General features: G+C 39.2%; 1 protein-coding gene across 1 annotated transcript in view; it reads left to right on the top strand.

Annotated features, from left to right (window-relative positions):
- The window catches only part of LOC149084541 (uncharacterized), a 55,899-nt gene extending 39,776 nt beyond the window's left edge, over window positions 1-16,123 (top strand). Inside the window, exons 6-8 of the mRNA XM_089234955.1 lie at window positions 737-880; window positions 2,372-6,925; window positions 11,614-16,123. Of these exons, the coding sequence (XP_089091081.1) occupies window positions 737-880; window positions 2,372-6,925; window positions 11,614-15,690 (8,775 nt within the window). The 3' untranslated portion in view covers window positions 15,691-16,123. The remainder of the gene's footprint in view (window positions 1-736; window positions 881-2,371; window positions 6,926-11,613) is intronic.
- Window positions 16,124-21,517: the final 5,394 nt, after the last annotated feature.

The following is a 21,517-nucleotide window of genomic DNA, read 5'->3' as shown; positions in this document are numbered from 1 at the left end:
CGTCCTGGTCCAACCCCAGGGGCACCAGATTCCCTCTCCCCTCCACTTAGTTTCAGCCCTAGAAATGAACCATGTATTTATAGGTTACTTACTATGTTTACGAGGTTCGTGCAGTCCCTGAGAGCTTTAAAAAGTCCTAGAAAATCCACAAATCCTTGAATGATTTTTTTCCCCATTTTCAAGTCCTTGGCAGGGCTGTCATTTCAACTTTTTCCGGGGGGGGGGGGGGGGGGCAAAGCACATGTACTCAATGTATGTATGTATATATTTATACCATTTTTATTAGTGTATTTTCAAAAGCCGGGGCGGGCAATGCCCCACCCACCCCTAAATGGCAGGCCTGGTCCTTGGGAAAAAATTCATTTTAAAGTCCTCAGGGGAAAAATAAATTATTGTTTTTTTTGAAATAGTCTTCATCAGGTTTCTTAGTTTTTGCTATATTTTCCCCCCTTCATTTAAGTGACATCATTACATGAAAGTATTATCATGTTGCACAATTTTGCCTATGATTTCTGTAAACAAAAAACCTAGCACAATTTTTTTCATTGGTTTGTATGATCTTTGAAATTTGTGGAAATATCTACCTTTCCCGTAAATAGAGTGAGTGGAACTACCTCTGTTTTTTGTGTAAACAAAAACAAATATTTTTTTAAAGAGAGATTTGGAGCATATATACAACCCTCCTGGGTAGGGGGTGGGATACATTTTTAATGACTTTTATCTTTATGATTCTCAGGAGCTGATGCGGATGTGGTGTGAACTACAAATACGAATGCAACGGTCTGTGGAAGAGGTCCAAGTGGGTGCTCGCAAACTCATAGTTAGTCACGCTTCAAACAGTGCACACTTTTACGTGTTTGTTGACACCTTATGGGAACATGTGAGTAAATAATTATAGTCTATTATGTATAATGTATTAGCAAAACAAAGTGCAATTTGTAATTAAAGCTTAACTAGTAAATAATTTTATTCCATACAATGTTAATGCAATTATGTAAAGTTTTCTCATAAAAGAGATAAAGTATATATTCTACAAAGTGGCCAAAAAATAAGGAACACCCCTTACTCAAACTTAGACTCATCCATGCAGCACGTTCGCTGATGTAATAAACTGGATTTGCTAATAAAAAGTTTCCTCCTGGTCAAGCTCCAGTTAACATTGCAGTTTGCCTGTTCATGAGAAAAACAAGAGACTTGAGTGACTATGAACGTGGCATGATTGTGGGTTCCAGTATCTTTGAAGCCGCTAACCTTCTTGGCTTTTCTTGTACTACAGTATCTCGAGTCTTCAGAGAATGGCAGGTAAGCCAAGAAACTTCAAGCAGAAAGCGGAATAGTGGGTAGAAATCGCTTGTGAGTGAAAGAGGTGAAAAGCAACTGACAAGTATTGTGTGCAGCAATTGAAGAGCTATAATACAACACAAATTGCAGCATAATATAACTCAGGATCGTTGCAAAGCATAGCTGTATGCTCTACAAGACGGATCTTAAAACAAATTGGTTTTAATAGTCGCCGATCAACAATAGTCCCTTTGATTTCACTCCGAAACCAAAGAAAACATATTTATCGACTACAGACAGCAACTTTCAGCAACTTGTAAAGTTCATGTCTAGAAAAATATCTGCTGTCATCAAAGTCAGAGAAGGTCCCACATGATATTAGTGGTTAGTAGCAGAATGTTCTTAATTTTTTGGCTACTGGGTGTATATGGTTCACATTAAATTACATATTGGTAGTAGAAAGTATCTGATTGCCATTCTAGGGGGGCAAACAAAACTTTTTACTTTTGAGAATTTGGTTGAGCTGTTTCATAGTAAATTCCATTTTCTGAAACTGCTATCTCTTAGGAAGCGACTAAAATAGTGACTAGTACTACTATACTTACCCATGCATGTACATCGTACACATTCCTCTGCAGAATTTCTAATGAATCAGTGCATGCAGGAATGTGTTGTGTGCATATGTGGCCCTAACATATTTATGTTGTCAGTGCCACCTGTGTCTTCCATACTTTAAAGTGAAGATGGTAAACACTTGAATTTTTTTATGTTATCTAAGTATCTGAGAGACAAAATAGCAACTGCAGAAAGCCATCACAAAAGGGGAATATTATTATTTGGCCGTAAGTGTATTTGTTGAAGTTTGAACGCTCTGTTACATTGATCTATTGGCTAGCTGAACTACTATTTCCTACTTTGTGGCAAAAGTGTACTTAGCACTATAAATAAATTGTGTAGTCATTGAAGTTTTAAGCCCTTGATGTGAATCAAGGCGCTGAAAATTTTTAAAACTAATCGGAACCAATTTAAGTTAGCTAAACCACATGTTTTCTTTGAATAAATGATTTTAAGTACAATTTTTTCTTTGCAGTATGGAATAGCTTTGCTGCCCCTCTACTTGGAGCTCTTCATACGAGGTCTAACATCTGACCTGAACTTCCTGGAAGCAGCGAGGCAAGCAGATGCGAGAGAATCCATCATGGAAATCGAGAATCATATGGCTACTGTGTACTTCAAGCTTTCTACTTTATTCACTGACGTCAGCAAGGAGATTTCTTTGGAGTGCCTTCTGAGTTCTTTCTCTTTGGATCCATCGAAAGAAAAACTTGATCTCATCAAAACCTTGTCGCTCCAGATCTCGGTGGAAAAGTCAAGGAAGTCACAGTCATCGAACTGTATATTGAGCAGGAGTAAGAAATCTCAGAGAAGTCATGGAATGTGGCCATCAGCGGCTGGTGGAGCCCCACAGAGGAAAGTCTCTAAAGTCATGTGTGATAGGGGCATCCAAGTTGGGGAGAGCCAACCATTCAACTGCAGTCAGTTGAGATTCTGCAGAGAGAGCCAAACTGTTACAGCTAAACAACCGATGGAGGATACCTGTCCAAAGCCGCATATTATAACTGAAGACATCGTAAATCTCCCGGTTGGTAACTCTACTGATGAAGATATTGCAGGCATTTTGGAAGAAATGCTGATTGAATGCGAGAATACGTGTGCCAAAAACTCAGATTTTATTGATACTGACAAAGTCATCTCCGAAATGAATGATTCGTTCAGCAAATTAGAAACTACTATTTCTAGTCACGAATGTTCTCCGAAAGAGCCGCCAGACAAAGAAAACTCGACTGTAGACTCTGAAAATGCCATAGAAAATCCTATCACCGAACATACTGGCTGTTCAGCAGTTAATGATACCAGTGAAGAACATTGCGATTCTCCCGTCACATCTGTTGTGAACGTAATTTTGGACTGCATAATCAATGTTGTATCTGGTGACGTCCGAATGATGGGGCATAAGTATGATGACCAAGAAAATGTAGATGATTCTGCGGAGAGAAAACCTGTTTCAGAAAACATTGGCAATGATTTGAAAGCATCAGATAAAGAAGTAGAGTTTGTTCAGAATGGGTCATTGATGAATGGTCATCTGAATGCTTTTCACGAGTCTCCAAATCAGTCTAACAAAATTAGCTGTAAATCTGATGATGATAATGGCGAACGTATGAATGATTTCACCAACAAGTCGCAGACCGATGAATGGAAATCATCAGAAAATGAGAAAATGATTGTTTTAGAATCAGATTCACATAACAAAAGTGATTTTTCAGACAGTAAGCTTCCATGTAATGGTACTTTGGAAAACAGTCATTCTAACGGGACCTGTTTACCAATAAAGAGCATTCTTGTTCATCCTATGACAGATGAGAAAAAAAACCCTGATGAAGTTCACTTTGCTGCCACAAAGGCAATCGACAGTGCTGTGAAAGTGATGGTGGACAATGTTTGTCCCAGTCGAGAGGGAAATCATTGTCGCATCAATAGCGATAAAGAAAACACTCCTGGAGTTGTGAAATTAGTGGAAGATAAAATTCTTCCACCAATTAGGAATGCACAACATCATAACTATGCTTTCAAACATGTGATAATGGACGCAAAGATTCAGGGAGTGTCTTCCGAACTTTTGGCTGACTTTATAATAGTTCTAGAAAGTCTCAGGCATCAGCAGTTGAGAAGTACGAGCCGGTGGACAGAGTTAAAAGAAGCCTGCAGAGATTATTTAGATAGTGTGTCGTCTTTGCGGTGTATGTTCTTGAACACGCAACTCAATGGCAGCATGGACAGCGAAGAAGATTCCGATGTAACTATGGCAGGGAATAGAGATCTCGCTTCATTTAAAAGTAACAGTACTGTTCGTAATGATGCTAACATCGATAAGACTTTACTCTTCCGTAGATTTGTGAATGGAGGGACCGATTCCAAATTTACAACATTCGTTACATTGTCTGACATCCAGCATCCATATTTGAACTTGGATAGGTTGCTATGTGCAGACGCCTCATCATCGCATCACGACCACGCTAAACATCATCGAAGACATAAAACTCGGGATCCAAAGAAATTTATGCTTAAACAGTTGCGACATAGCAGCAGGTATAGTCACGACATTCTGAAGAGGAAAAAAAAGAAAAGGAGGAAGGGTAGGAAAGAGAAAAGCCACAACAAGAAACATCATTCGACTCATAACAAAGACGGTCGAGACCTCGTGCTGAATAAGAAGAAAAGGCAGCGAATGAAAAAGAAAAAGGACCTGCAGCTGGATCCCGGAGAATACTGTAGTGATTTCAGCTCCACTGAGCTGATGCGTATAGTCAATGAACATTCCAATAGTTTTTCTCAGGGCGGACTCTCTTATACACAAAAACGCAAACCTACATCATCTGCATCTTCCATTGAATCGAATAGCATAAGCCAATTCCCCTCAAAAAAGAAACGAAAGCAGGTTAGTTTCAAGAAGTTAAAGGAGAAGAAAAACAGTCTCGTAAAATTACACGAGAAGCACAAACACAGCAAATCGAAGCGGGATAAAAAGAAATCTATGAACCATTCCCAGGATTACTCACGGATAGTAGAGTTTTCGAGCGTCAAACAAATGCAATCTGTCCAGATACGACAAAGTTCGATGTCACTCGATCTCAGTAATGTCAATAAAGATGGCTCTGATAATTTGCCTAGTACTGCACGAGCACACGAGAACGGCTTGCCCCAAAGCTTGAGTCGGAATGCACTTGAAACATATAGTCCAGAAGACTTGAAAAAGTTTCAGATACTTCTTTCTGCAAATCGACAGTCTCCAGAGTCAAGAGTTGAGCAGCCTTACGATGATAACCTCATGATTGCATCCAACAAACAAACTGTATTGAAATATGTGAGCTCTAAAACAACTTCCAGGGTGCTTTCACTAGCCCAAGCTTCAAATCGCAGCTTTTCGCAAAAGGCTGATGATAACTCTTCCCCAACTTCAATGCCTTCAACTTCTTTTGCTTCGCAGGGTGGAAATTATGCAGGGCAAGACAGAAACATGATCCCTATGTCTGCTTGTGGAACTAGTCAAGTGGTCACTGCTCCTCTTTCCAGTTACGTGACCGGAAGAACTTCTAAAAGTGCCATACCAAACCCAGTGATCACTGCCCTTACATTTCCAGTGACTCAAACAGTTCCGAGTAACGCCGGAAGCAAACTGGTTGCTGGTAAACTTGTGATACCTTTAGGCAGCTGTTCATCTATCGGCAATGCCACAGTCATGCACGGCAACCCTAATATAGGTGGTGTTGTTGTTTCGTCTGGCAACTCTGTTTATCCTGCTTCCAATTTGATTGTTGTCAAAAAGGCCAATAGTGGACCACGTATGATGCCGGTCGCTCAAAGTATTCAGAGAGTCATACCCGCTCAGATGTCTAATGCTACAGCAAGAATGCCAGCTGGTTCCTTATCGAACAGAAAGAGCTCTGCTGCAACCAACAGAGTACTACCTAACACTGCTAGAAAAGTGGTAAAAAAATATATACAGCCTATATCATCAAAGAAAATCACAAACCTGTCTTCAGGGAGTGCTAGTAGACAACTTCCGCAACCATTTAAAACAGGTTCCGGTGTACAAGGCCACCAGAACTCTGAATTATGCTCTGTGGCAAAACCACTTCAAAAGGCATATAAAAATGTAAAATTAGTCGCATCTACTGCTGGCGAAAACAAAGAGAAGTTTGTCTCAGCTGATGCTGATAAAAATAAGGCTCTGGCTGATAATGGGTCTTATGCTCAGGGAGTTGAATCTGAGAATATTGCGTCCCCGGTTCCATCTAATAATCAAACCACCAGGGAAAATGATTTCGAGGAACTGCAAAATGTACCTACTGGGTCTATTACCACAGAAACTATCAAAGGTACTGAAAAAGAACAAATAGGAAATTCAGAAGAAATGCTAGATACTGCAGTTTCTGATGAAAATCACGTTTCCATAGAAACCTCATCTACAACCAATAATGATGAAATAAACAAAAGAATAGCAATTACAAATGAGGCAGAAAAATCAGAGGCTCATGAACAACTTGGTACCTCTTTTGATGGTGAAGAGGAGGAAGAGCAGATTGAAACAGACCTCGGAAAAGATGAAGCATCTGATTTTGAGGGCCATGACAATGTAAAAGGTATTATTACAGGTGCATCAGTTGACGAGAATGAGCATGACCATGCTGACATCGAACATGATATCAATTCCAACGATCAACCGATGTCACCTGTTTCAGAAGCCGACTCAATGCCGGCGAGCCCAAAGTCAAATGCAGATGATTCCATGGAAAGAGAAACCCTGAGTGCTGCTACAGCTACTTCACCGGAGTTGCCAGCACAACAAGCAAAAGTCACACCAGCTAGTTCAATTACAGTGCCAATTATATCAGTCTCAACTTCTCATGAGAAACAATTGCAACCATTGGTCACGATATCAGTGAGTTCAATGATATCAGCAAACAAACTTGATGGAGTTTCCAGCTCTGATGCTCCAACTCGATCTCTGACTTCCATAAGTGACGCAGTTAGATTTAGTCTTATGGATATGGATGATGCCACTGGAGCAGTAGAAAACCAGGTGAGAAAGATAAAACATTTTTTTTTACTTAACATGCTTGGTGTTTAGTTACATTGCGCAGTAATATCCTCTGTATCCTTCTGCAAAGGGTTGTACGAGCTCCGTCTTTTACATTTTAAACCTCTTCATGTACAAGCTACTGGCGATAAATTTGAATGATCTATATTAGACGTATAGCCGATTAATGTGGTAGCCTTGTTCTACGTTAAAAAGGAAGAAAGGGTAAGAAAGAAAATAATAATAATGGCGGGAAGTAACACAGTACAGAGATAATTGTATAAGAAAGTACTAGTACAGTGCATTTCTTTTTTCGGCCTCAGCTACAAACTTATTTTGTAGGTTTGTTTTTACTTTTTCTCTTCCTCACTTCTATGTGCAGTATATAATAGAAGGATTAAATTATATGAGTGTGTGTGTGTGGGGGGGGGGGGGTAATACAGTGAGAAAAGGAGGGGGGAAAAGCTGAGGAGAATGGCGTCACCATTGTTATCAGTTGATCGTTATCTTGTTGAGATATCACAATGGTGGCGAAAGAACAGAGGGGAAAACACACACAACTCTGTTTCATATGGTTATAGTAACCCTTCGCAATCAGGAAAAGAGAGGTAGAAGAAATAGATTACTTTAATTTATTCCACTGGCATTTTTGTGTGGATGCAATATTATGTCCCTGATCATATAGAGGTTAAGTATTTTTTACTTTGCCAAACGTAATTCTATTGCTTCAGGAAATGCAAATTTTCATCATTCTGGCAAGTGGTTCTGATTTTACAGTATTTTGAAATCAGAACTTTAATGTAATCAATGTGTGTGTGTGTGTGTATTGTAAATCATTGCTAACTAATCTGCATTAATTATGCTTCATTAAACGCATTTTGTACTTTTACTTAGTTTTCATCCGTTTTTGCAAAATAGCTTCTTAAGCATGTTGAAAGTAACTGGAGAAAACGTCTCTATCATATGTTTATTGTGTTTGACAATTGTGTTAACGCTAATATTAATTTTTTAAGCCTAGCTATAAAATAACCACATTGCAAAAGCTTTGGTTGTTGAAATTCAAGAAATATGTATTTATTAATATGGGAATAGTGTTAATTACATTAATGATCATTTATTTCAATTAATTATTAGAAGTTTGAATGGATTTTTAGAAATATAATTGTTTTTAATGTAAATGCTATTTGAACCAAAAAAAAAACCCTTTTTTTGTTTTTTCACCAACCCTGCTGTGCCGCAATTATAGCACTGCAGGCTTTTCTTTCAGTTTTGCATAACACTACTCTACACTGATTTTGCTATCTATGACATTTCAGTGATTTTAGGGTATATTGGGGCAGCTGATTCCAAATCTGGCATTGGTTTTGTCAGATTGGCTCTAGCTTTTCAGATAAAGTGAAAATTAAATTTCAGTGGTAATACCATGAGGAACATACACATCACATTGAAACTGTGCATTATAAAGAAAAATAGTAAATCATTGCAAAGGTATTTCAGTGATTTTAGGATGCTGATTCTGAATCTGGCATTGGTTTTCTCATATTTGCTCTAGTTTTTGAGATAATGTGAAAATTAAATTTCAATGATATTACCATAAGCAGCATATGAATCACTTGAAATGGTGTGTTATAAACACATATAGTAAATGATTGTCAAAGATAATTCATTGATTTTAGGGTGATATTGGGAGCTCTAATTCTGAATCTAGCAATGGTTTTACCGAATTGGCTCTAGTTTTTGGGATATTGTATACTCTCAACAATGTGATTTATATGCTGCTTATGTATTAATGAAATTTAATTTCCTCTTATCTCAAAAACTGGAGCCAATCTGACGAAACCAATGCCAGATCCAGAGTCAGTAACCCCAATATACAGTAAAACCATTAAAATTTCCTTATGAACATGAAAAAATGATTTTTGTTGTTGAGCAGTGTAACATTTACGTGCATAAATTTTTTCTGAATAATGCGTACACATTAAAAAAACAAAACAAAACGTAGCCAATTCAGCTTTTTCTTTGTCATATTCGTATTCAGTACATTAAATTAATTAGAAAATCGCTATTTTCATCTCGGTAGCAGAAAAGTCTTGAAATTTTGTTGCCCAGTGTAATCAGTATAATCATAAATGCACTTACGATCTCTTATTTTACTCCATATTGATTAGTTATTAAAAATTAATGATGTGGGTATCAAAAAAAGTAAAAGTAATGTTTGCCATGAGATTTTTAATAATCATAGGTGTAGGCAGAATTTTTTCTTGGTGGTGTCATATTTTACTACTTTCATTTTTTAATATGTTAGTTCAAGGAATCTCCTTGTTGCATACACCAGTGATGATAACAGTAATTGAAATGACTTTGAACGGGGGAAAAACACATAATATGATAATGGAAATTTGAATGAATAAAATGAGAGAAAATATGTATTGTATCCGCATATACATATTTTATTTGAAAATACAGATTGTTGTCTAATGTTCATCTGAAATAATCTGATATTTTCATCTGTTCGGTCAACATGTACCACTACAAACAAAAGATGCTGAAAGTCAAGTTTTCTTTTAACCAGTCAAGTGGTTAAGACGGCGTTTGCCGTCGCGGCCGTACGTAATGTTGGTGGCTACGACGGCATTTGCCGACGCGCAGACTTTCTTCGGTTTTTTTCACCAGTCAAGTGGTTAAAACGGCATTTGCCGTCGCTGATATACGTAATGGTGTTGCCTACGACGGCATTTGCCGACACACAGACTTTTCGGTCTTTTTCACATAGATATGACGAAATAATTTGTCATACATGTGCTGCCATCTCTGTACAGCCATCCTTCTACTCTATTATCTCATCACTAAATGGAGTTGACAATTATATTTCAAGGTCTGAGATTATTATTACTATTATCTTTGTCATGCTTTGCAAAGCTGCATCCCCATCGTTTTTGTTTCAATTTCCAACTCCCTTGCGAAGATGCATCTGTTTTATTACTGATATATCTTTTAGCAAAGGTTCAACTCCTATGGTTCCACATAAATCCATCAACAGCATTTCATTTAGTCACAGGACATTATGACTGCCCCTTCCTACTTTTGGGGTGTCATATTATGTCTCGATACATTCCAGCTATAAAAAAACATGCTATAAAAAATATATTTTAATATTTCAAACTTCCAAGAAGAGGGAAAAAGCGCGCCCATCTTCAAAAAAAAGTGGGCACTGCGGGTAACGCTCGGAGAAATTAATTGGACAGTTGACTGGTTAACCAGCACAGCTTCACACACAGCATATGGTGACCAAGGGATGAATCCTACTGACAGCCGAACTTCTTAGTTTTGGCCTTCTTACCGACCATTTTTGTTGAAAACATACAACTACTGATTATTTTCCCCCCTTTTCAATTAATGAAGCAAATATTACTGGGTATTTTCTTGGTTTCTGGTGGCTTCTATCAATGGCTTCTAGTAGCTAGCACAGCACATACCGTATTGTTAACAGCCTTAACCTGTGGGAAAAAAAATTATTACACAGTGATTTTGTGTCATATAGCAGAAGCATGGCCCTTACATCCTAGAGCAGGACACTAGGCTGAGATCTTTCGCGGGCTGACCAGACTTTTACGAGCCCTGTTATGGTGAATTTATGGTGTGAAAAAACAAAAAAAATATGAGAATCATCCTGGGCCTCAGGGCTGGAGCTTTGTCAGCCCTACCCTTGCCAGAAAGCCATGCGCAGAAGCACTAGACTTGCATATTGTAACACAGCAGAAGGCGTTGAATTTTTGGATTAGAGCGCCTGGCGAAAAAAAACAAAAAAACAAAAAGGAATGTCTGGAGTTTTAGACAGTCAACAAGTCCTCAAAAAAGGGACAAGGTGGCGGTCAAAAAACCCACATATAACTGCAGTATCAAACAATTAGATTGTGCTGTTATTCTCAAATTTTGAGAAAGCCTCCTGCATGCAGGACAGGCAATACCCAAGAGAAGGTTGTTCAAAGAGCTATCTAATGCTGACCCATGGGAGTAGCTGAGGAATGGGGGACGGAGGGGGGAGGGGGTGCAGATGGTGAAAAACTCTGATAACACACCACAACAAGCATTCGGGAAAAGAAAACAGAACAAAACCAATTACCGGTTTCACAGAGACTTGTTGAAGAAAAGAGTTTGAAAAAAATAGAAAAGGAAACAGCAAAGCTAAAAAAGTATCGTTATAGCTCTCTAAAAAATATTGATATAGAGTGGAGTTCTCATAGTTCAGAGGATATTGTTGTATCGAAAAGAGTTTAACATTAGGGGTTAAAGGCAAGGTTTGTAGTAGATACGAAAAATTATCATTGTAGAGGGAGTTAGCATGTCAAGGTTTTACTTGTATAACAAACTGAGAGTTTGAGGACATCACATTGTGATATCTCTCATTTTGGAAAATGCTGGTCCAAGTCGTTATTTACCCTCACAACCTGTAAAGCTCTCATTATTCACTGTAGCATGCTGTGAACAATTTCGTCACGACAAAATGGAATTTTACTACATCTAATTTTTTGAAACAATTGATGAGAAGTACCTCGCCTAACCTGGAACTCAGTTATAATTAGGGGTCCTATTGTAATACTTAAAATTGAAATTGTGTAGTACAAAACTAAAACATCTCTCCGGGCTATTCCATGTATGACGGTAATTTTCCCTTATTTTTTTTTTCACAGGTTCTTCAAACATTTCATCCTACATTTGTACAAGAGGCAGTCGCTTATGCTGGTCAGCAAGCAGCAACTGCAGCAGTTAGCGAGACAAGCATCACAACTCTAACAAATTCTAATAACTTGTCATCAACAGCTGGAGCCTCTCAAACTTTTGTTGTTGGTACTGTGCAGAATGATTCATATGCAGAGTGCCACATTAGCGGGTCTTCAAATGCAGCTGAATGGAGTACAGATGATCTGGTTTCTAATGTAATGGCAACTAAAACTATGGAGGCAGAAGGAACAACTGGCGAACAGAAAGAAGAAGAGAAAGTGAAGAGGAAGCGAAAAAAGAAAGAAAAGGTCGAGAGAGATCCAGATGCCATTCAGCGATATTGGTGTGAGATATGCCACAGAGGTTTTTTCTCAGCATATAACCTTCGGCGACATTGCAGAAATGTGCATAAAATGGATCTCCCTAAAGGTACCTCAGATGTGCCATTCTCCACCAGCAGCAGCCAGTGTATTTCACAGGTCGGAGATAGAGTTATATGCAGTGCAGTTACAGAATCGGGCACACAATCATCATCAGTTGGTTCGAAAAGCCAACAGGAGTTTCTTCTTCAGTCTCCAACTGCAGAAGGGAAAAGCAAGGATTTCAGCCACCAGACCTCACCAACTGCTCATTCCAAGCAGATCCAGCAGCAAGTAGCACAAGCATTGAATACTTCGTCGAACTACACGCTGCATTCTCCACCCCGATCAGCAGCACAAACTCAAACAGCTGTTCAAGTACCCGCAGTCACTCCACCAAAGGATTTTCACTTGCAACCATCGCCCACTCCTTCGATCGGACAGGGACAACAAAGCAGTTTTTTACCAGTCGCATCATCTTTGCCCAAACCAGTTCCGAAATTCCAAATGATACAAGGATCGCACCCTGCAACACAGATCGCCCATGGTGTCCCACGGATGGCGACGCTCCATCAGCCAGCAGGTGCAACAGGCCAGACATCTAGAGTCCTACAGCCTGGAGCCGCTTTACAAAAACCATCTGACATACAACAGCAATCTACGATTGTCCAGCCCCTGCCTTGTCAAGTACAACAGATCCAACAAGGTGTGCAGTGTCCACTTGTACAAAATAAAGAGGAACAGAGGGCTAGCATGTTGCAATCTGCTGCTCAGGAACAAGCTATTCGCATAGCTCGTCATACTGCTGAGGTGCAGCAGAAAGCAATGCAGTTCAAAAAAGCAGGCATAAATCAATCATTGGCCAAATCTGACTCGTTACAGCAGACTCCTGTTCAGATGCAGCAAGTGGCTACAGGGAACACTTTGCAACCGCCTATTTTGAATCCGCAGATGAAGAAATTAGTACAGATCCGACAAGCTGCTTTAGGAAGACCCCCAGATTTCTCTTTGCAGCTTCCCACTCAAACGGCTTCTGTAGACTTACACGCTGCACAAATGAAGACCCAGTTGCAATATTTTCAGCCCCAAGTGTCCACTCCCCAGCACCAGTCAGCACTTCATTCTGCTGTCAGACAGACCCTAGTTTCTTGTGCAACAGCGAGACAAAACCAAGCTAATTTGAGCTATGTGGGTCAGGCAGTGCAGAGTGTTTCAAATGCCGAGTTCCTATCCAGAATTGTGCCACATTCTGGACAAGAACGATCGAGCTGTTCTCAAACCTTTGCAGGGATCGGTGCCGCCGACATCTCCTTGGTGAGCGGTCAGGCTCATGTTCCCATTATCCGCCCGCCGGCAGAAGCGAGTGAGGGTCTAGAAGATTTAGAGCAATTTCTCCTGGACAACATGCCCTGGGGTGGAGCCACCAGCGAACAAATAGTTTCCCAAGTCCATTCCTTAAATCGTGCAAATGCAGATGCCATAGCATTAGCTGCCAGTCCCATAAAAGCTGTTTCCGTTAGTGGTGTGCAGCAAGCGAAAGGTGCACAACCCAGCAGAAACAAACAAACGGTCACTAAACCAAAGGCCTGCAAACCTGTTATACCAGTCGCTTCAAAGAGTTTACCTGCTAAGTCCTGTCCCACAAAGAAAAAAGTATGTCTGAAGAAATCAGTCGAACCACCAACTACAAACCTTTCTAAAAGTATGTGTGCAACGGGTTACACAGATACCAAGCAGTTTGAGCATAAAACTCCAGAAGCCCGTGGGAAGTTGAGCGCAAATCCAGCTCCTGGGATTCTAGCGAGTGGGTCGGTTGTAGAGGAAAACGATAGCCATAGTTCGGACAGCGTGCAGTGCATCGAAATCATGCACCACAGTGGAAATCCCAAACCGAGTAGAGCGATTGTTCCCGGTGGAGTGCATAAAACGGCAGCTGGTTGTAAAGCACCAGGATTCTGTAGTTCTGGGACGAACAGCACGGAACAAGTTGCTACGCAGTCAACTATGGTCTCAACGCAAGCAAACTTACCAGTTTCGCAGTCGAGTAACATACATTTTCAGCCAGCTTCTGCCAGTGGTCAAGCAAGAAGTCCAGCGAACGCAAAAGAGCAACAGCATACTTTTCGCTACAGTGATAACACCTCGGTTTTTTTAAACCCACCTTGCCAAGACGGGAAGAGCGGATGTGTTTCGGGCCAGTGTGCAACCCCGAAGCCAGCCAAAGAGCCTGTCAAACCATCAGATTCCGGTCTTGGCAATCACCTCACTGAAGATTGCGGGCAGGTCTACCCAGAAATGCCGAGTTTTTACGCGGGTGCCCTGATGCACAATGACAACGTTGATGCAGAGAAAGAGCTGCGTAACCTGCAGAATAAAATATCCGATTGTGAAAAACACCTTAAAAATTCAGAATCGCTAGAGGCAAGAAGTAACACCCCAAGCCCAGAAAAAACAAGCGAAAACAAGGCTTCGGAAAGACCCGTAGAAAACAAGTTGACTTCCTCTCAACCACACAGTAATAAGAGTAATTTCTTAACAACCGAAAACACTCAAAAGAACCCTTTTTTAGGACTTAAAAATCAGGATATCACTAGGATACCAACTGACGAGCAAAACGCTTCCGAAAAAGCAAACGAAACACAACAGTTGCATTTTTTAGGCGAAAATAATTTAGCAGACTCTAACAAAATCAATAAATTAGATAAAGAACAAAGCGTACATTCATCGCTACGCGAGCCTAAGCAAAGCCATGACACCGAAAACGCTAAGGTGATTCCTGATGATAATGTTCCATCACAGAAGCAACCCAACTCATCTAACCGTAGCAACAGTGATGACGCTGCTAGTGCTGGGGACAATTCTTTGGCAGCAAATATTAGCTGTACGGCACAAGAATCATCGGTCGCGAATGAAAAACTAGCCACGGGACCAACAATCCCGGATAACAACCATTATCCGAATACCAGTCCCAGAAACAAAATAATTTCTATGTCCGAAGCTGACATGCCTGTAGCAAATGCAGTGACAATATCTATACCCGATAACGGAGACCCATCACCTGTATACAGCAGCAGCAACTCTTACTTTAAGGCTGTGATCACCACAGGCGGGTCATCAACCAACGGAAATGACAGTGACAAAATCCAAAAGGACTTTGAATCCTCGTATAAATCAGTGAACGGCAACAGGAATTATTCGAGTGAAACCAGCGCTGATGCGATCGGTAAAGATGGTGTAGATAGGATACCAAAATTCACAAGCAAAACCGAAAAGGACAACGAGTACTTAAAGTCTCGAAACAATAACTTGTACAGCGTGTGTGATAATAGCCGGTGCGACGAAACTGCAAACAAGCGGCAAGACGCTGAACCTCAAACTAACGCCATCGCTCCCGGCAGGACCCGATTAAGGGACACCCCGAAGACTTCCGTTAAAAGATCTTGCCCCTGTTGTACAGAGTCGTGCCCACCAAAGAAATGCAGGGAGAACACTAGCAACAGCGGGAGTAACAACGTGCCATTGATAGTTAGCAAAGTCTCGAAACTAAATCAACCCAAACTTAATAATAGTCCACAGAAGACCAAAGTATTAAATCCACTGAAAACAAAATCTGCGAGCATGCCTTCGGTACCAGTAAAAACAAGGTCGTCACACAGACTGAGGTCTCGAAACGGTTCTGTCACATAAATTTTTTTTTTTTCCCTACTCGATAGAAAACTGCGCCGTGTGTGATAATATAATTTATGCCTTATATAATACCATGAGGTTGAATACTGGATGCAAACAACAAAGTATATTGTAAATAACGTGTACATAACGGAACGATTTCCATCATCACTCTTTTGCTTTTCGGTTATTTGTATAGCTATGAATATCAGTTGCAGGTCAATTAGAGATGCTTTTCTTTTTTCGTGGAAACCCCGACCAGCTTTTCCTTGTAACATGCGTCTTTTATTTTCCCTCTATCATGTCTTTTTTCAGATGTCCATATCAAATGTCGACGACGGGGGAAGAAGGAAAAAAAAAAAAACACCACCTACCTGATATGCTACATTGATTTTTTTCAATGTAAAACCTTATGTAAATTTCTGATAATGAAATAAATGGTCATTATTATATACTTAGTTGAAAAGAAAAAAAAACGTCGATCAAGAGTGTAGATGTGTTATTTTTAGATACTTCTCTTTAGTAAACGTTTACAGTGATAACTCCGATTACGAATCTTTTGGCCATAACGAAGAATTCCTTTGCTGTGATATTTTTTTACTGGGGCTGGGAATCAATTAAAAATTTTTAATCGAATATTTTTCGTTACGATATAGCAGCGGTTCTTAACCGGCGTTTCGCAGAGATCTCGGGGCTCCGTGTGCATTTTCCAGGGGCCCCGCAGACGCTGGAGGAAAATAAAATAATAAAAAAAAGAGGCCTAAAGGGTTTTACCTTATAAATTATGTACTAAAATGGGCTCCTCGGGTAGGAAAAGGTTGTGAACTGCTGCTATATAGTATTAACTGATGCTATAAAAATGTAATTCATTCATTTCACGCGCCTCCAGATGTAAACACGTATAGGTTATTTGTAAGGTACGACATATATATTTTTGTAATAAACCCTCTTTCACATGTACCTTTTTTTTTTTTTTTAATTCTTTGGACAAAAGGGCTCATTACAACAAAGACTAATCCAGTGTTTTGTCACTTTAAGAAGAAGTTTGACTGATTTTTTGAGCTCTTTTGATTCGTGGCTTCATTTTCACTTGGTAGTCCCCTAATATGGTTTGAAGTATAACATGCTTGAAAATTTGCCAAGAGATTTGCATGTGCAGAGTAAAAAAAAAAAAAAAAAGCACGAATAGCCGCCAAATCCTGAGCAATGTAAAATACATTAGTAAGGACAGTTTTTCGATGCTCATCGCATTGTGCGCTGAATGAATTCATTTTGTCGAAACTATCAATGACACTCATTTAGTAATAAAATTTCATAATTTCTCTGGCAGAAATTTCCTTTGTCAGCGATTTCAATTTTTTATGTACATGCAAAGATGGCGCTGTTCTCTGATTTATTTGGGTCGCGGATTATTGGCAAAATTTGGGTCCTTTGAAAGTGAAAGTGAGTTCCCATCATTCATTGCTATCCCTGTGAATCTCAAATACGTAATTTGTTCCTAAAAAGATGTTCAATCCAAAGGTCAACTGAAAAAAAGGTTAATTTACCAGCTTATAACTAGGTTCTTTTACTTTCATTGTCTACCAGTAAAGAAAGCTTGCAAAAAGAAATCATTAAACACTGGGAATTTAACACATGTAATAAATCTAAAACATAGTTTCCCCAACTTTTTGTTCCATTTGCCCCTGTCCAAAAAACTTCTCTCTTCCCAACTCAAGCCAACACATAAGCTCCTATACAAAACCCAAAGCTTTTACCCCCCCCCCCCCCGGATCATTCCATCGCCCCCAGGGAGGTCCTATAGCCCACTTTGGGAAACACTGATCTAAAACAAATATAGTTAAATTAGGCACATTTATATATTTGCTAATAAAAATCAATCTATAAATTCTGTTCCGATTGATTTTCCAATTCGGAAAAACTCTTAATAGTATATTCTGACTAGCTATAATACCCGGCGCTGCCCGGGTTTTCTTGTGAGGCTTTTTTGGATCCCGTGATGTATCTCCCTCTTTGAGTGACATACAAACCGTGTCTAAGGTAACCAATATGGCGCCTTCCTGCGCGACTCATGAAAGAAACAAATCTAGATTTAAAGAAACTTACAAATAAATATGCACGGTGTTTCAAAAACAGAAATTATCCGATTTAAAAAAAAAATCTTAACTATTCAGCTTTTAATCCGTTTCGATCGGATAATATATAGGTGATTCCTATCCGATGCCAAACGTGAAAAAGCTAAAGTCCGGTAATTTCCGCACAAAAATCCTGCAATTTCTTGCAAAAATCCCAAAATTCCCTGCGAAAATCCTGCAAGCATACGATAACATAGCTTCCAACTTTGGGGAATTAGAATTCGGGAGGTTTTTACGCAGATCCAAGTTCTATGCATAAAAATCAATACAATTATAAAATTTTTTAGAAAGCAATGTAGGGATTTCTCCTTTTGCAAAAAACGTGACATCGTGCAAAGACATCACGCCAAGTCGCCAATCATTGTCAACCGGTAAGTTAAATTACCTGTCATTACTACTTTCCAATCAAATCACGCCAACAAAACAATTGCCATCGGGCTCTAAACGGGCCATACAGACGCAACTGGAAATATGGTCAAAGCAAATACAAGTCATCTCGCCAATTTCGGATGTTACAAGGCCCGATTTACGCTGGCTGTTTAGCAAATTTTCGGGAGATATAAGAATTTTTCGGGAGTCCGGGAGATGGAGTAGAAATTCGGAAGACTCCCGGAAAATCCGGGAGACTTGGCAGTTATGCGACAACTTCCTGTGTATAATCCGCGCAGTAAAAGTCAAAATAAAGAGGAATTAAATGTAAAATGTGAGCATATTTTTTTATAAGGTGCATGGATGCGGCATTTAGTAGAAGCAACATTTTCTCTGAAAATCAAATACTTTCCTCGAATCTCTCAAGATTTCATTATGGAGGAATAAAAATTTACGCATGCAGATTACAGCAGTGTTTCTTAACCTTTTCTGGCCCGTGGCCCCCCCCCCTTTGAACCATATTTTGTTTTCTCGTGGCCCCCCTGTCGTACCCAGAGTCTTCGACCCTCATCTAGAAGCAATATATCCTTTATGTACGTATTGATTGAAATTGATTTTTTCAGTGAATTTATACTGAATGAAAATTTTGCAAATAAGATTGGCCTCCAGACCACTGGCCTAGAATTTATTGAGCTCCCCGCCAGTCCAAAGTTCTGCGCAACTTATTGAAGTAAACTGTTATTTGCATGTGTATACGAACGACGAACGCGCCGTTATATACGGAGAACGCAAAGGTTTCAATTGTAATAAAAAACGTTTATTAATGAGATGAAGCTAAGGTACGACTGCATGTTCACGATATCTACAGACAAAATGTTCGGAAGCCCGTATTCTGTTCCCTGATTGGCTAATTTAGTTGAGGGTGGTCAGGCCTGGCCATTTATCGTTGGCGACAAAATAATAACGTTAGCAAATATCCTGACATAAATACCATGGGAAAAAAATACTTGAAGCGGAATAGCTAGGGATACGTAAATTTCGTATTTAAGAAATAACCGCGATAAATGCGAAATTTACGAAATAAATGCGGTAAATGCGAAATTTGCTAACTTTGACGAATAAATGCTGAAATTGATTTTTTTACTACTTTTTCGCGAAATCTAGGTAATTTACACTTTTTGAAGTGGAAAATCGTAATTTTGCTCAGTACTTGTCAGCGTGCTTGAAAGGGAAACCACAAGCATCACTTTTTCCCTCTTTGGCGTTGTGTTAGATGTAAATACAGTCATAGCCCTAGGTGATTCGAGAAGTAATAACCGACGTGTATGTTATAGGGAGGTGTTGAAATTAGATTACGTAGCAATGATATACATATGCATTATTGAGATTGTCGTGGAAAAAATAAGCTCATACCTCACATAATTGAAATATAATATAGCATGAATATATAGTTTTTGATTGGTACCTGGAAATTTTGGAAATTTATTTAGAAAACGAGATAAAATATACAACAACATGCAGATATTTTTTGAAATGTTAATGAGAGAGATTTTTTTTGAGTTTATGCTAATGGTTTTTCCCTTTGAAGTTGACAGTACTGTACTATTAAAAAATTCAGAAAAAATAATCCCACTCTGATGTTGATGAATTCCCCAATTAATAATACACTTGAATTGGCCACCAATTTCAACTTGAATTGAGACCACGAATAAAAAAAGATCACAAAGTTATAAAAACAAGTAAAAATTCCGTATAATTCGAAAAGCATAGACGATAAAGTTCTGCACAGCAAGATAGGATTTTATAAAATGTTTTTTTTTTTTTTTTTTACATTTTATTGCTAAAATAGTTGCATTTATTATCGACAGATGGCGCTAAAGTTTTCCCAACTATAATATTCAGTGCTATCTGTTGGTTAAGAAGTGTAACTCTTACATCCATGTATTTTCGCGTTTATTGAAAAAACTTAGGTCTAAGGTCCGTATACGATGAATTTTGTCCATAAAAAGCTGTGTTTTTGACTATATAATAGAATATAGGGGGGGGGGGGGTCTATGTTTTTGACTATATAATTTTGGTGTTTTTTTTTGCAGTATTACATCCAGATTATTTTTTTTTTGGTTTGTTATATCCACAGTGTATGTTTTAAGCAGGGTATGTTATAACAGAAATAAAAATCTATAGACGCGAATGGTCTAAATTTTAAGGATTTCACAACCGTATTGTGTATCCACCGGTTATGTTATAAGTGTACCCGACTGTATATGCAACTTTTTTGGAATTTCGGAAAATGAATGCTATAAAAAGCATTTGAAAAACAAGGTTAAATTAATAGAAAATATACTTTTTTTTTTTAAATGCGCCATTTTTGATTTAAACCGTTTCATTTATTCGAGTTGTTCTTCGTGTGTGTGAACGAAAGTGAATTTTTTTTCATTTGGAATTCGTTATTGTGAATACATGCGAAATATATATATATATATATTTCCGATTTCAAATTTTTTTTTTTTTTTTTTTGCGAAATTTACGTATGCCTAGGAATAGCAAATATTGAAAAGAAAAGCCCCCCCTGCCTTTTTATTGGATTTTTTGTGATATGAATATTAATTTCAAGAAACAATCATTTTTTTTTCATTTCATCGCTCTTTCTCTCCCTTCTTTATTAGGTAAACAGGCAAAAATATGTGGATATGCAAACGATGGAACAGATGCGCCAAGCTAGGAAAATACAAACACCTAGCATGATTAAGTTTTTTTACGTTTCTGCCGATCAGAAATGCAGGCAGATTATATAATGAAAAAAAATTCCCTCCCCCAACAGTTGAGGGGGGGGGGGGTGGGTTATTTAATGTCTGCTTTGCCCAAGACCATGGTCCTCACATCCTGGAGCAGGGCTCTCTAGGCTGGGATCTTTCACGGGCCCCTATATGATGAATTTATAACGTTTAAAATACTGAGAAGCGTCCCAGGCCATCTCGTCCATATTCCTGGGCCCCAGGGCTGGAGATCTGTCATCCCCACCCTCGTGGGGGCCATGCCCAGGGCCCTTGCAAAAGTTGGTTCCTAAGGTGTATACCCCGAGCAGGGCCGCAACTAGATACTTTGTCATCCGGGGCAAGCCGGCATTTTGGCGCCCCTTGATGTAGAAGAAACAGTTAAAAGGTGAATTCGGCACCCCCTTCTGGTTCAGCACCCAGGGCACCAGACTCATCTGCCCCCCCCCCTAGTTGCGGCCATGGCCCCCACATCCTGGAGCAGGGCCCCTAGGCTGGGATCTTTTATGGGCCCCCTCATTCAGACTTTCCACGGGTTCTTCTATAGTTAATTTATAGCGTGAAAAGCAA

Source organism: Pholcus phalangioides, unplaced genomic scaffold (assembly GCF_987345545.1).
Source record: "Pholcus phalangioides strain wild (caught in Gottingen) unplaced genomic scaffold, Ppha-v1.0 ptg000008l_1, whole genome shotgun sequence".
Taxonomy (NCBI): Eukaryota; Metazoa; Arthropoda; class Arachnida; order Araneae; family Pholcidae; genus Pholcus; species Pholcus phalangioides.
Note: the sequence above shows the minus strand (reverse complement) of the source record. Positions and strands in the feature narration are given on the sequence as shown.